The sequence below is a fragment of the Homarus americanus genome, unplaced genomic scaffold (genome assembly GCF_018991925.1).
Source record: "Homarus americanus isolate GMGI-L3 unplaced genomic scaffold, GMGI_Hamer_2.0 scaffold6317, whole genome shotgun sequence".
Classification (NCBI taxonomy): Eukaryota; Metazoa; Arthropoda; class Malacostraca; order Decapoda; family Nephropidae; genus Homarus; species Homarus americanus.
The window spans coordinates 19,555,387-19,568,031 of record NW_024730668.1 but is presented as its reverse complement, the minus strand read 5'-3'; the positions used below and the strand labels follow the sequence as shown (position 1 = coordinate 19,568,031).

At 49.7% G+C, this 12,645-nt stretch overlaps 2 protein-coding genes across 2 annotated transcripts in view; one reads left to right on the top strand and one right to left on the bottom strand.

Annotated features, from left to right (window-relative positions):
- Positions 1 to 3,600: 3,600 nt before the first annotated feature.
- Positions 3,601 to 8,598, bottom strand: LOC121867118 (microtubule-associated protein 6-like). The gene is made up of 3 exons (XM_042366874.1): positions 7,472 to 8,598; positions 5,838 to 7,383; positions 3,601 to 3,777 (listed from the first exon to the last, which is right to left on the bottom strand). The coding sequence occupies exons 1-3, from the start codon at positions 8,596 to 8,598 to the stop codon at positions 3,601 to 3,603; spliced, it is 2,850 nt and encodes a 949-aa protein (XP_042222808.1).
- Positions 8,599 to 10,076: 1,478 nt separating this feature from the next.
- Positions 10,077 to 12,645, top strand: part of LOC121867117 (sodium channel protein 60E-like) — a 14,574-nt gene continuing 12,005 nt past the window's right edge. The window contains exon 1 of the mRNA XM_042366873.1: positions 10,077 to 10,173. The gene's annotated coding sequence lies outside the window, so the exon portion shown is untranslated. The remainder of the gene's footprint in view (positions 10,174 to 12,645) is intronic.

Genomic DNA, 12,645 nt, shown 5'->3' with positions numbered 1-12,645 from the left:
CGCACACTTGGGTGGTTCAAACAGGTTAGTTGGCGACCACCTGACAATTTCTGAGTAAGTTTCTTTAACCCATATGTCAGCATTTTCCATCGACATGCCATTCCACTCTGGTGGCTGTCTCTCATTCACCTCGTGGACATCTGCTACTATTGGAGCAGCGTTTATTAGTACTACATTTTCAGGTTGAGTAGACTCACTGCTATCATTTAGGATATCATCGGGCGGTTGGGTCCCGGCGATATCCACTGTGGCCTCCTGTGTCGGCTCTCTGCCTTGTGGGTTCCGACAATTTTTTCCCTTTCTGCAAACCACACATGGTCGGTTGTTTCTCGCACATTCACAGCTAGTGCAATTTTGGTACTGGCTAGCACAGACCCAGCAATGTCTGTTACCCGGCATAGTGTTCCGCACCTTGGGCGACAGTTACGTCCGCCTCCGACATCTGCTTTGGTCCCATACAGAAGAAGAAACTAGTTCTTATGAGTAAAGGGCAGAGAGGTGACCGGCTGTACTGCCGTGTCCGGGTAGTAGGGGCATACGTGCGCGCGTGGGTGTGTAGGCCACCCCCCTGTGGGCGACAATCCACACGTCAGAATGATACACTGGGAGCAAGAATTGTCACACCTAACACTTGTTTATTTAGCCTTGGCAGAAATAACCACTATTTCTATGGTCGCACTGATGTAATATTAGCTATATATACTCACTTGGTCGGCCAACACTACATGAAGTGACCGTTACTTGAAGGGGGGGAGGGGCGACCGTAAGTGTAGAGCACTTGGCCGCATAAGGGCGAGAGTCTCGATGCCACCCCTGCCAAAGTAGGACTATCGACACTGGCACTGGCACCTGCAGTAGCCGTCCAATCAAATACTTACAAACTCACTTGGTGATCGCCGGTGAGCACACGGAATATTTGTGATTAATGCCGTAAGGGATGAGAAGAACCTTCGGTGACAATGCCTAGGGTGACATCCGATATTCACCGATACACTGTGAAATTCCCGCTCCCACACTCCCAATATGTCCCCTCCAATAACACTGTAGATTGAATTGTAACAGAATTGAATTGTAACAGTTTATTGTGCCAGAAAAATACAGATACAGAGTGGATAATAATAACAATATTAACATGGCTGAGCCAGTTGAGAACCTGAGCTCTCTTTGAGGCACCTGATATATACTATACATTTATCTCAACTACTACTGTACTACAACTACTACTGCTACTCCTGTACTACTACTACTCACCAAGGTACAGTGTTACAGCAAGGGTCTGTATTCAGTAAGAAACCAAATAAATGGGTTAATTTTGGGGGGCTTTCAGTAAGGTGACAGCGGTGTAGAAAACAGGCTTGGGGGCTAAAATATTGTGTCAGGAGGGCTATTGCTTGAACTAGAGGGACTAGCTGTGGGTGGGGCAGGGGGGCTGCTTTAGACGGAGTGAGCAGGGGCTGTGTAGACTGGAGGACTGTGTAGATTGGGGCAGGGGCTATTTTAGACAGGTGAGCAGGGAGCTGGCCTTAGACTGGTGGGGGACTGGTGAGATTGGGGCCAGGGGGCTATTTTAGACGGGTGAACGGGGGGGGGCTATTGTAGACTGGGGCGGAGGCTATTTTAGACGGGTGAACGGGGGGCTATTGTAGACTGGGGGAGCGGGAGGTTATTGTGGATTGGGGAGCGGGGGCTACTGTAGACTGAGGGGGACTATTGTAGACTGAGGGGGCTATTGTAGATTGGGGAGGATGTGGGGCTATTGTAGACTGAGGGGAGCGGGGGACTATTGTAGACTGGGAGGATGTGGGGCTATTGTAATTTTTTTGGGGTGAGGGGGCTATTGTAAACTGAAGGAGAGATCGGGGGACTGCTGTAGATTGTAATTAAGGTCTATTTTGTAGTAGCCTTCTGAGGACTGTTATCTGATTGGGGACTTTAAATATCGTTATTAAGGACTATTGTAACGTCACTGGGGACTACAATAGCTTTAATGGGGGATGGGGACTGATATAGACCCCAAGGACTCTTTGTTTCTAGTCTTCGTGGTAACTACCGTGAGGACTACCGTAACCTGAGTGGAGACTACTGTAAGACGTGGAGCAAGTCGCTAAGTCTCCGTTTTCTATACCAGGGAGGACTGTTATAAACCTCTGAAGAAAACGGATTGTGGTATTTTGACCTGATTTGATAGAGAAGTGGTGGTTGTGGTGGTAATGGTTGTGGTGGTAATGGTTGTGGTGGTGGTGGTTGTGGTGGTGGTAGTGGTTGTGGTGGTAATGGTTGTTTGGTGGTGGTGGTTGTTGTGGTGGTTGTGGTGGTGGTAGTGGTGGTTGTTACTGTAGTAATTCTGAAGTCCTGTACTGTACTTAAGAATAATCCCCATCACACTCCCCATTGGTTGAGAATCGTCTTAATACACTCCCATTGGTCGAGAATCGCCTTAATGCACTCCCATTGGTCGAAGATATTCACCACCACACTCCCATTGGTCGAGAGTCGTCTTAATACTCTCCCATTGGTCGAGAATCGTCTTAATATACTCCCATTGGTCGAGAATCGCCTTAATGCACTCCCATTGGTCGAAGATATTCACCACCACACTCCCATTGGTCGAGAGTCGTCTTACTACATTTCCAATGGTCGAGAGTCGTCTTAGTACATTCCCATTGGTCGAGAGTCGTCTTAATACACTCTCATTGGTCGAGAGTCGTCTTAATACACTCTCATTGGTCGAGAGTCGTCTTAATACACTCTCATTGGTCGAGAATCGTCTTAATACACTCTCATTGGTCGAGAATACTCCTACAACACACTCCTCATTGGTCGAGAATACTCACAACACACTTCCTTGGTCGAGTGCGTCCTAATACACTCTCATTGGTCGAGAGTCGTCTTAATACACTCTCCCAAAGTCGAGAGTCGTCTTAATACACTCTCATTGATGTGAGTGACTTAATACTGCTCTCATTGGTCAGAATCATACAACACACTCTCATTGGTCGAGTCGTCTTAATACTATCTCATTGGTCGAGAGTCGTCTTGTCTACTCCCATTGGTCGAGAGTCGTCTTAATACTCATTGGTCGGAAGTCGTCTTAATACCTCCTCATTGGTCGAAGTCGTCTTAATACCTCCCATTGGTCGGGTAGTCTTAATGCACTCTCATTGAATTGAAGTCGTCTTAATGCCTCTCATTGGTCAGATCGTCTTAATACCTCTCATTGGTCGAGTCGTCATACCTCCCAGTGGTCGAGAGTCGTCTTAATACATCTCATTTGGTCGAAAGTCGTCTTATACCTCTGTTGGTCGAGAGTCGTCTGTACTCCCATTGAGTCGAAGTCATCAACAGCCGCTCTCATTGGTCGAAGTCGTCTTAATACCTCTCATTGGTCGGAAGTCGTCTTAATACACTTCCATTGGTCAGAATCTTCTTAATACTCTCATTGGTCGAGAATACTCTACAACACACTCTCATTGGTCGAGAGTCTTAATGCACTCTCATTGGTCGAGAATCTTCTTAATACATTCTCATTGGTCGAGAATACTCTACAACACACTCTCATTGGTCGAGAGTCGTCTAATACCTCATTGGTCGAGAGTCGTCTTAATATTCATTTTGGGTCGAGAGTCGTCTTAACTGATTCTCTGGTCGAGAGTCGTCTAATACACTCTCATTGGCCGAGAATACTCTACAAAACACTTCCATTGGTCGAGAGTCGTCTATATTCATTTCATATTGATCGAGAATACTTACAACACACTTCCATTGGTCGAGAATACTCTACAACACACTTCCATTGGTCGAGAATCGACTTAATACACTTCATTGGTCGAGAGTCGTCTTAATACCTCCTATTGGTCGAGAGTCGTCTTAATACACCCCCATTGGTCGAGAGTCGTCTTAATACACGCTCATTGGTCGAGAATACTCAACACACTTCCATTGGTCGAGAGTCGTCTTAATACACTCTGATTGGTCGAAAATCGTCAACGTGAATGCTTATTGGTCGAGGAGGATCATTAAGCGCGCTCATTAGTGGTTATTTTCCTGTATGCTCATTGGTGGATTGCCTCATTAGAATTTCTGCCCGTGCGCTTATTGGTTGATAATAATCGTCCTTTTGCCTTTCCTTCGAACCAACCAATCAGCTCATTAGGTGAGTACCCGCCACTTATTGGTGGTATACAATCCTTAATTCGTCGTCTTTGTTTGTTCGTTCGTATTTCCGTTCATCTGTGTGTGTGTGTGCTGTGTGTGTGTGTGTGTGTGTGTGTGTGTGTGTGTGTGTGTGTGTGTGTGTGTGTGTGGCAAGGTGTGTGTGTGTGTGTGTGTGTGTATGTGTGTGTGTTTACAGCCAAAATAGCCGGTACACAGGAAGGTAATATGGGAGGTGAAATATGGAAAGACTCACCGTGGCTTGGCCTCACTGACCAGTTTATATATGCCTGTGGCCCACGGGTTACTGACTCTCTTGATGGTGAGGTGTGTGTGTGGGGGATGGGGGTGAGTGTGTGTGGGGGGAGTGTGTGGGGGAGTGTGTGTGTGTGTGGGGGGGGGTGTGGGGTGTGTGTGGGGGGGGTGTGTGTGTGGGGGAAGTATGTGTGGTATAGTGTGTGAGGGTTAGGTGTGTGTGGGGGGTGTGGAGAAGTGTGTGGGGGTGTGGGGGTTAGTGTTTGTGACGGGTGTGTGTGTGTGTGTGTGTGGCGGAGGTGTGTGTGGGTGTGTGGGGAAGTGGTGTGGGGGAGGTAGGGTGTATGTGAATGAGGGTCTGTAAGTTGTGTTATATGTGTGTGATGCGTGTATGACTCTCCTGGATTTAATAAACAACCTGTGACTCCCAGGTGACAGGTGGACAATATTAGCGATTTTCCTTGTGTGTTCGTTCATGCTGACGTGTTTGTTGTTGTTGTTGTTGTTGAGGTGGTTGTTGTTATTGATGTTTGTTGGTGTTGTTTTTGTTATTTTTGTTGGTGTTGTTGTTATTGTTGTTATTGTTTATTGTTTTTGTGGTGTGGAATAACATCTTAACTCAGCTCGTTCCTCACCGCCATCAGTTGCAATCGTAAGTCACTTTGAGAATCCCATACAAGCCAGGTTAGGTTAGGTTAGGTTAGGTTAGGTTAGGTTAGGCCAAGTTAGGTTAGGTTAGGTTGGGTTTGAGTAGTAAAGTGTTGCGGTTGTTGGTTTATTCCCTTTTGTAGTGTTAGTTGCTGGTGTTGTAGTCAGCTGGTCGGGCCCTTCCTAACACAGTGTTCCCAGACAAGGTAAAAAGCCTGTAAATTGTAAACAGAGTTACCTCAACTACACGTGACCCTTCTACCCAGCTGGTGTTGACAGTCAGCTGGTGTTAACAGTCAGTTGGTGTTGACAGTCAGTTGGTGTTAACAGTCAGTTGGTGTTGACAGTCGGTTGGTGTTAACAGTCAGTTGGTGTTGACAGTCAGTTGGTGTTAACAGTCTAGTTGGTGTTGACAGTCGGTTGGTGTTGACAGTCAGATGGTGTTGACAGTCAGCTGGTGTTGACAGTCAGCTGCTGTTGACAGTCAGCTGCTGTTGACAGTCAGCTGCTGTTGACAGTCAGCTGCTGTTGACAGTCAGCTGCTGTTGACAGTCAGCTGGTGTTGAGACAGTCAGTTGGTGTTGACAGTCAGCTGGTGTTGACAGTCAGTTGTGTGTTGACAGTCAGCTGCTGTTGACAGTCAGTTGGTGTTGACAGTCAGCTGGTGTTGACAGTCAGTTGGTGTTGACAGTCGGTTGGTGTGACATGGCTGACAGGCCCTGGTACTACACCACCCTGTGGTACTGACAGGGCCCGGGTGCTGACAGGCTCCTGATACTGACAGGCCCTGATACTGACAGGCCCTGGTACTGACAGACCCCTGGTACTGACAAGGCCCCGGGTGCTGATAGGCCCTGGTACTGACAGGCCCTGGTTGACAGGCCCTCGTACTGAAAGGCCCCTGGTACTGAGGCCCTGGTACTGACAGGCCCCTGGTACTGACAGGCGGGTGCTGACAGGCCCCTGATACTGACAGGCTGATGCTGACACGCCCCTGATACGTGCAGGCCCTGGGTACTGACGCGCCCCTGGTACTGACAGGCCCCTGGGTACTGACGGGCCCCTGGTACTGACAGGCCCTGATACTGACAGACCCCTGGTCTGCACAGGCCCTGCTGACGGGCCCTGTACTGACAGGCCCCTGATACTGACAGACCCCTGATGCTGACGGGCCTGGCTGACCAGGCCCTGGGGCACTGACAGGCCCTGGTACTGACGGGCCTGTTTCGACAGGCCCCTGGTACTAGGGCCCTGATGCTGACAGACCCTGATGCAGCCAGACCCCTGATACTGACAGGCCCCTGGTACTGACAGGCCCCTGTACTGACAGGCCTGACCGCTGCAGGCCCCTGATGCTGACAGGCCCCTGGTACTGACAGGCCCTGGTACTGACAGGCCCCTGTGCTGACAGGCCCCTGGTACTGACAGGCCCCTGGTACTGACAGGTCCCTGGTGCTACAGGCCCCTGGCTGACAGGCCCTGGTACTGACAGGCCCCTGATATGACAGGCCCTGGTACTGACAGGCCCCTGGTACTGACAGGCCCTGGTATGACAGGCCCCTGATCTGACAGGCCCTGATGCTGTCGGGCCCTGGTACTGACAGGCCCTGGTACTGACAGGCCCCTGGTATGACAGGCCCTGGTATGACGGGCCTCTGGTACTGACAGGCCCCTGGTACTGACAGACCCTGGTACTGACAGGCCCTGATGCTGACAGGCCCTGATTGACAGGCCCCTGATGCTGGGCTGGTACTGACAGGCCCCTGGTGCCCAGCCTGATACTGACAGGCCCCTGGTACTGACAGGCCCCTGGTAACCCAGGCCTGGTGCCCAGGCAGGCCCCTGGTACTGACAGGCCCCTGGTACTGACAGGCCCCTGGTACTGGCAGGCCCTGGTACTGACAGGCCTGGTACTGACAGGCCTGGTACTGACGGCCCCTGATACTGACAGGCCTGATGCTGACGGGCCCTGGTGCTGACAGGCCCCTGGTACTGACGGGCCCTGGTGCTGACGGGCCCTGGTGCTGACAGGGCCCCTGGTACTGACGGGCCCCTGGTACTGGCTGGTGCTGACAGGCCCTGGTGCCAGGCCCTGGTGCTGACAGGCCCGGTACTGACAGGCCCTGTGCTCGACAGGCCCTGGTACTGACTGGGCCCCTGGTGACAGGCCCTGGTACTGACAGGGCCCCTGGTACTGACGGGCCCTGGTACTGACGGCCCTGGTGTGACAGGCCCCTGGTACTGACGGGCCCTGTTGACAGGCCCTGGTACTGACGGGCCCTTTCCGGCCAGGCCCTGATGCTGACAGGCCCCTGGTACTGACAGGCCCTGGTGGGCCGGGACAGTCAGCTGGTACAGGCTGATTCTGACAGGCCCTGGGCAGCAGGCCCTGGTACTGACAGGCCCTGATACTGACAGGCCCTGGTGCTGACAGGCCCTGGTACTGACAGGCTGGTACTGACAGTCAGCTGGTACTGACAGGCCCCTGATGCTGACAGGCCTGGTACTGACAGGCCCTGGTGCTGAGGGCTGATACTGACAGGCTGGTGCTGACGGGCCCTGGTGACAGGCCTGGTACTGACAGTCCTGGTACTGACAGGCCCTGATACTGACAGGCCCCTGGTACTGACAGGCCCTGGTACTGACAGGCCCTGGTACTGACAGGCCCCTGGTATGACAGGCCTGATGCTGACAGGCCCTGGTACTGACCGCCCTTGCTGACAGGGCCCCTGGTACTGACAGGCCCCTGGTGCTGACAGGCCCCTGGTACTGACAGGCCCCTGGTACTGACAGGCCCTGATGCTGACAGGCCCTGGTGACTGGCAGGCCCCTGGTACTGACAGGCCCCTGGTACTGACAGGCCCCTGGTGCTGACAGGCCCCTGGTGCTGACAGGCCCCTGGTACTGACAGGCCCTGGTGCTGACAGGCCCTGATGCTGACGGCCCTGGTGCTGACAGGCCCCTGGTACTGACAGGCCCTGGTACTGACGGGCCCTGGTGCTGACGGCCCTGGTACTGACAGGCCCTGGTACTGACAGGCTGATGCTGACGGGCCCTGGTACTGACGGGCTGGTACTGACAGGCCCTGGTACTGACAGGCCCCTGGTACTGACAGGCGCCCTGGTACTGACACGCCCCTGGTACTGACGAGGCCCTGGTGCTGACAGGCCCTGGTACTGACAGGCCCTGCTGGCCAGGCCCTGGTACTGACAGGCCCCTGGTACTGACAGGCCCCTGATGCTGACAGGCCCCTGGTGCTGACAGGGCCCTGGTACTGCAGGCCCTGGTGCTGACAGGCTGGTACTGACAGGCCTGGTGCCGGCAGGCCCCTGGTACTGACAGGCCCCTGGTACTGACGGGCGGTCGAGGCCCTGGTACTGACGGGCCCTGATACTGACAGGCCCTGGTACTGACACGCCCCTGGTACTGACACGCCCCTGGTGCTGACAGGCCCTGGTGACGGGCCCTGGTACTGACAGGCCTGGTAGCTGACAGGCCCTGGTACTGACAGGCCCTTGGTTGCTGACAGTCAGCTGGTTGCATTGTTGTGTTTTCTCTATCTATCTATCTATCTTCTATCTATCTATCTATCTATCTATCTATCTATCTATCTATCTATCTATCTATCTATCTCTATCTATCTATCTATCTATCTATCTATCTATCTATCTATCTATCTATCTGTCTGTCTGTCTGTCTGTCTGTCTGTCTGTCTGTCTGTCTGTCTGTCTGTCTGTCTGTCTGTCTGTACTGTCAGTCTATGGTCTTTGTGTCTGTCTATGTCACTGTACAGAGAAGTGAGAGTGTCTTAGATATAGCGGAGAGAGAGAGAGAGAGAAGAGAGAGAGAAGAGACTAAACAAATGCGATAAAGAAAAGAGAGGAAAGAAGAGTTTTACAATGGGAGGAAGTAGAGTTATCTTAATGGGTGGAGGCGACAGGGAGGTAAGAGGGTGTCGTGTGAGGTGAGGAGAGAGAGAGGGACAGAGAGGGAGAGAGAGGGGGATGAGAGAGGTGAGGGAAGAGGGAGAAAGAGTGAGGAAGAGAGAGTGAGGAGAGAGGGAAGAGGTTAAATGTAGATAGATAGTGAAGTGACAAGTGATAAAGCAGTGGTTCTCAACCTTGTTTGCCCATGCACCCTTTCACCATATGTCAGAATGTCATTCCCTCCTCCTTTCAAGGTGTCTGCCTCAATAAGTGCATTCCAAATAATATGCATATAATACTGAAAATCCTTTATTTTTTCCATATTAGTACATATACATTTACAATTTTCATGGATTATTTTTATAGTGGAGTTTTACAAATTAAATGCATTGAAAATGTTGATGGATTTATAAACTTGAATAAAAGTAAAATAGTTTTTTATATTTATAATGAATTACTTAACAGACCAAACTGAAGCATAATGCAATAAACAAAAGTTCAATAGAATACCAGGATATTGTAAATTTGTAATTAATTTTATTCAGATGAAGATTACAGTCAATGAGAAACCTGTGATTGTTTTTTCTTCGCCAATTCTGGGATACGCGGAGGAGTGCTTGAAAGGGGCACAACGCAGGGCATTTCTACCTCTAATCTACTACGTTGCTTCGTTTTAATTTGCAACAGTTGAAAAGCCTGACTCACAGATATGTCGACACAAACGGGCATGCACGGATAGCTCTTTCTGCCACTTTTGGGTAGGAATCGCACATCAAGGGCCAAAATTCTGTGATTGATTTCTCATTGAACATATCTCTTGCTCCCGAATCAGTTCCCCCTGAAAACCTGAATTCCCCGTGTTGAGAACCCCTGTGATAGAGGAGATTCACACCAGGTATTGTCCGATTCACTCCAGGTATTGTCCGATTACTCTTTTTATTTACAGGTGTAATTATGTATCTGTTACAGGAGTTATTCATATGTGACTTTTGTTTTATTTAGAGGCGTTACATAACTACTGTGGTCGTTAGAGGCGTTACATAACTACTGTATTGGTCGTTACAGGCGTTACATAACTACTGCATTGGTCGTTACAGGTGGCTGGACAACAAGACGAACTGGTTCTTCGAGAATGGTACAGATCATCCTGACTACGGCTCTCCCAGGCTGTGTGGCAAGCTACTGGGGCCAGGTAACTCTTTAATTAACCTGTAATGTTACCTGTGTGTGTGTGTGTGTGTGTGTGTGTGTGTGTGTGTGTGTGTGTGTGTGTGTGTGTGTGTGTGGAGCATATAAGGAGACAGACATAAAAAGAGAGAACACACACACACACACCTACTCTCTTCAGTAAAGGGTAGTGTACATCACCCTTCTAATACACTTACCCCTCCCCTTTTCCCCTCGTCTCTCCCCCTCCCTACCCTTTCTCCCCTCCTCTTCCTCCACCCTTTCCTTTCTACCCCTAACTCCCTTCCCCTCACTACCCTTCCCTCACCTTCTCTCCCCTTCTCTCCCCTCCTCATCCCTCCCTTCCCTAGCACCTCTCTCTCTCTCTCCTCTCTCTCTCTCTCTCTCTCTCTCTCTCTCTCTCTCTCTCTCTCTCTCTCTCTCTCTCTCTCTCTCTCTCTCTCTCTCTCTCTCTCTCTCTCTCTCTCTCTCTCTCTCTCTCCTCCTCCTCTCTCTTATGGGACGGAGGGAAGATTTGATGATACCTTTACCGTCCTTAATTAACCTGTCCCTGTAGTTATTGTTGTAGCTGTAGTTAACTTTTCTCTGTAGTTATTGTTGTAGCTGTAGTTAACCTGTGGCTGTACTTGTAGCTGTAGTTAACCTGTCCCTGTACTTGTAGCTGTAGTTAACCTGTCCATGTACTTGTAGCTGTAGTTAACCTGTCCCTGTACTTGTAGCTGTAGTTAACTCGTCTCTTAGTTATTGATGTACCTGTAGTTATTGTTTGTGTAGTTAACCTGTCCTTGTACTTGTAGCTGTAGTTAACCTGTCGCTGTAGTTAATGCTGTAGCTGTAGTTAACCTGTCTCTGTAATTATGCTGTTGCTGTAGTTAACCTGTCTCTGTAGTTATTGCTGTACCTGTAGTTAACCTGTCCCTGTACTTGTAGCTGTAGTTAACCTGTCCCTGTACTTGTAGCTGTAGTTAACCTGTCCCTGTACTTGTATCTGTAGTTAACCTGTCGCTGTAGTTAATGCTGTAGCTGTAGTTAACCTGTCTGTGTACTTGTAGTGTAGCTAACCTGTCTCTGTAATTATTGCTGTTGCTGTAGTTAACCTGTCTCTGTAGTTATTGCTGTACCTGTAGTTAACCTGTCCCTGTACTTGGCTGTAGTAAACCTGTCCCTGTACCTTGTAGCTGTAGTTAACCTGTCTCTGTAATTATTGCTGTTGCTGTAGTTAACCTGTCTCTGTAGTTATTGCTGTACCTGTAGTTAACCTGTCCCTGTACTTGTAGCTGTAGTTAACCTGTCCCTGTACTTGTAGCTGTAGTTAACTTGCCCTGTACTTGTAGCTGTAGTTAGCTTGCCCTGTTCTTATTGCTGTACCTGTAGTTAACCTGTCCCTGTACTTGTAGCTGTAGTTAACTTGCCCTGTACTTGTAGCTGTAGTTAGCTTGCCCCTGTTCTTATTGCTGTACCTGTAGTTAACCTGTCCCTGTACTTGTAGCTGTAGTTAACCTGTCCCTGTACTTGTAGCTGTAGTTAGCTTGCCCTGTTCTTATTGCTGTACCTGTAGTGTTGCTGTAGCCGCTGTCCCTAGTATAACCTGCTGACAGCCACACACCATGCGACCTCTTTAACTCTCCTGAATGATAGACCAATTTTCATCATCAATTTCGTCCTTACGCCTCACTCCTATTACACAGGTGGTGATTCAGGGGTGACACGGCCAGACCAGGGAGGTGACACGGCCAGGATATGGGGTGACACGGCTCGGATATAGAGCTGGGGAGGTGACACGGCTAGGCCAAGGGAGGATAAGTGATACAGCCAGCTCAGGGGAGGAAGTGGCCAGCCCAGTAAAGGGGGTAGTGACCAACAAGCCAGTCCAAGCCAGGCCAGGGATGGAGGAGGAAGAGGCGAGGGGTGTGATATACAAGCTCGAGGTCCGCCTCTGAACGTCGAAAATCGATGTGTCACCTTCTTTCTCTCTGTTTTATGTAATAAAAAACACCTTCCCCCAAAAAAAAAATCTTGGAAGAGCTTTGTCCATCCACAACTTAGGAAAACTGAGAGCTATTGTCAAGGAACTGCACTATCATCTTCCTTGGGTCAATATCTAAGGTATAGGGGTATTTTAATGACCTCTTAGTGATTGGTTAAGGGTATTTGGGGTCATGTTTTGATGATCAGTTAGGTCCGTGTTGGTACATGCAAGATAGACCTTCAACATTGAGTTTTGGGTGGTTCAGTTTTTTCTGTTTTTTTAGTTATTGGTAGTGGTGGTTGTGATGGTAGTTGTGGTTTGTAAAGATGGTGGTTGTGGTGGTTGTGATGATGGTGATTGGGATATTGATGGTGGTAGTGGTGGTTGTGATGATAGTGGTTGTCATAGTGGTTGTGGTGATGGTGGTGGTTGTGATGAAGGTGGTAGTGGTGGTTGTGATGATAGTGGTTGTCATAGTGGTTTTGGTAATGGTGATGGTTATTGTGG

What these genes read in the sequence shown, in the direction of transcription:
- LOC121867118 (XM_042366874.1), bottom strand. Translation starts at nt 8,598, where the DNA reads ATGCAACCAGCTGACTGTCAGCAACCAAGGGCCTGTCAGTACCAGGGC. An exon ending in GCCTGTCAGCACCAGGGCCT is followed by an intron (nt 7,384 to 7,471) that starts GTCAGTATCAGG and finishes CCGGCCCACCAG; the next exon opens with GGCCTGTCAGTACCAGGGGC. An exon ending in GCCTGTCAGTATCAGGGCCT is followed by an intron (nt 3,778 to 5,837) that starts GTCAGTATCAGG and finishes AGTGTGTTGTAG; the next exon opens with AGTATTCTCGACCAATGGAA.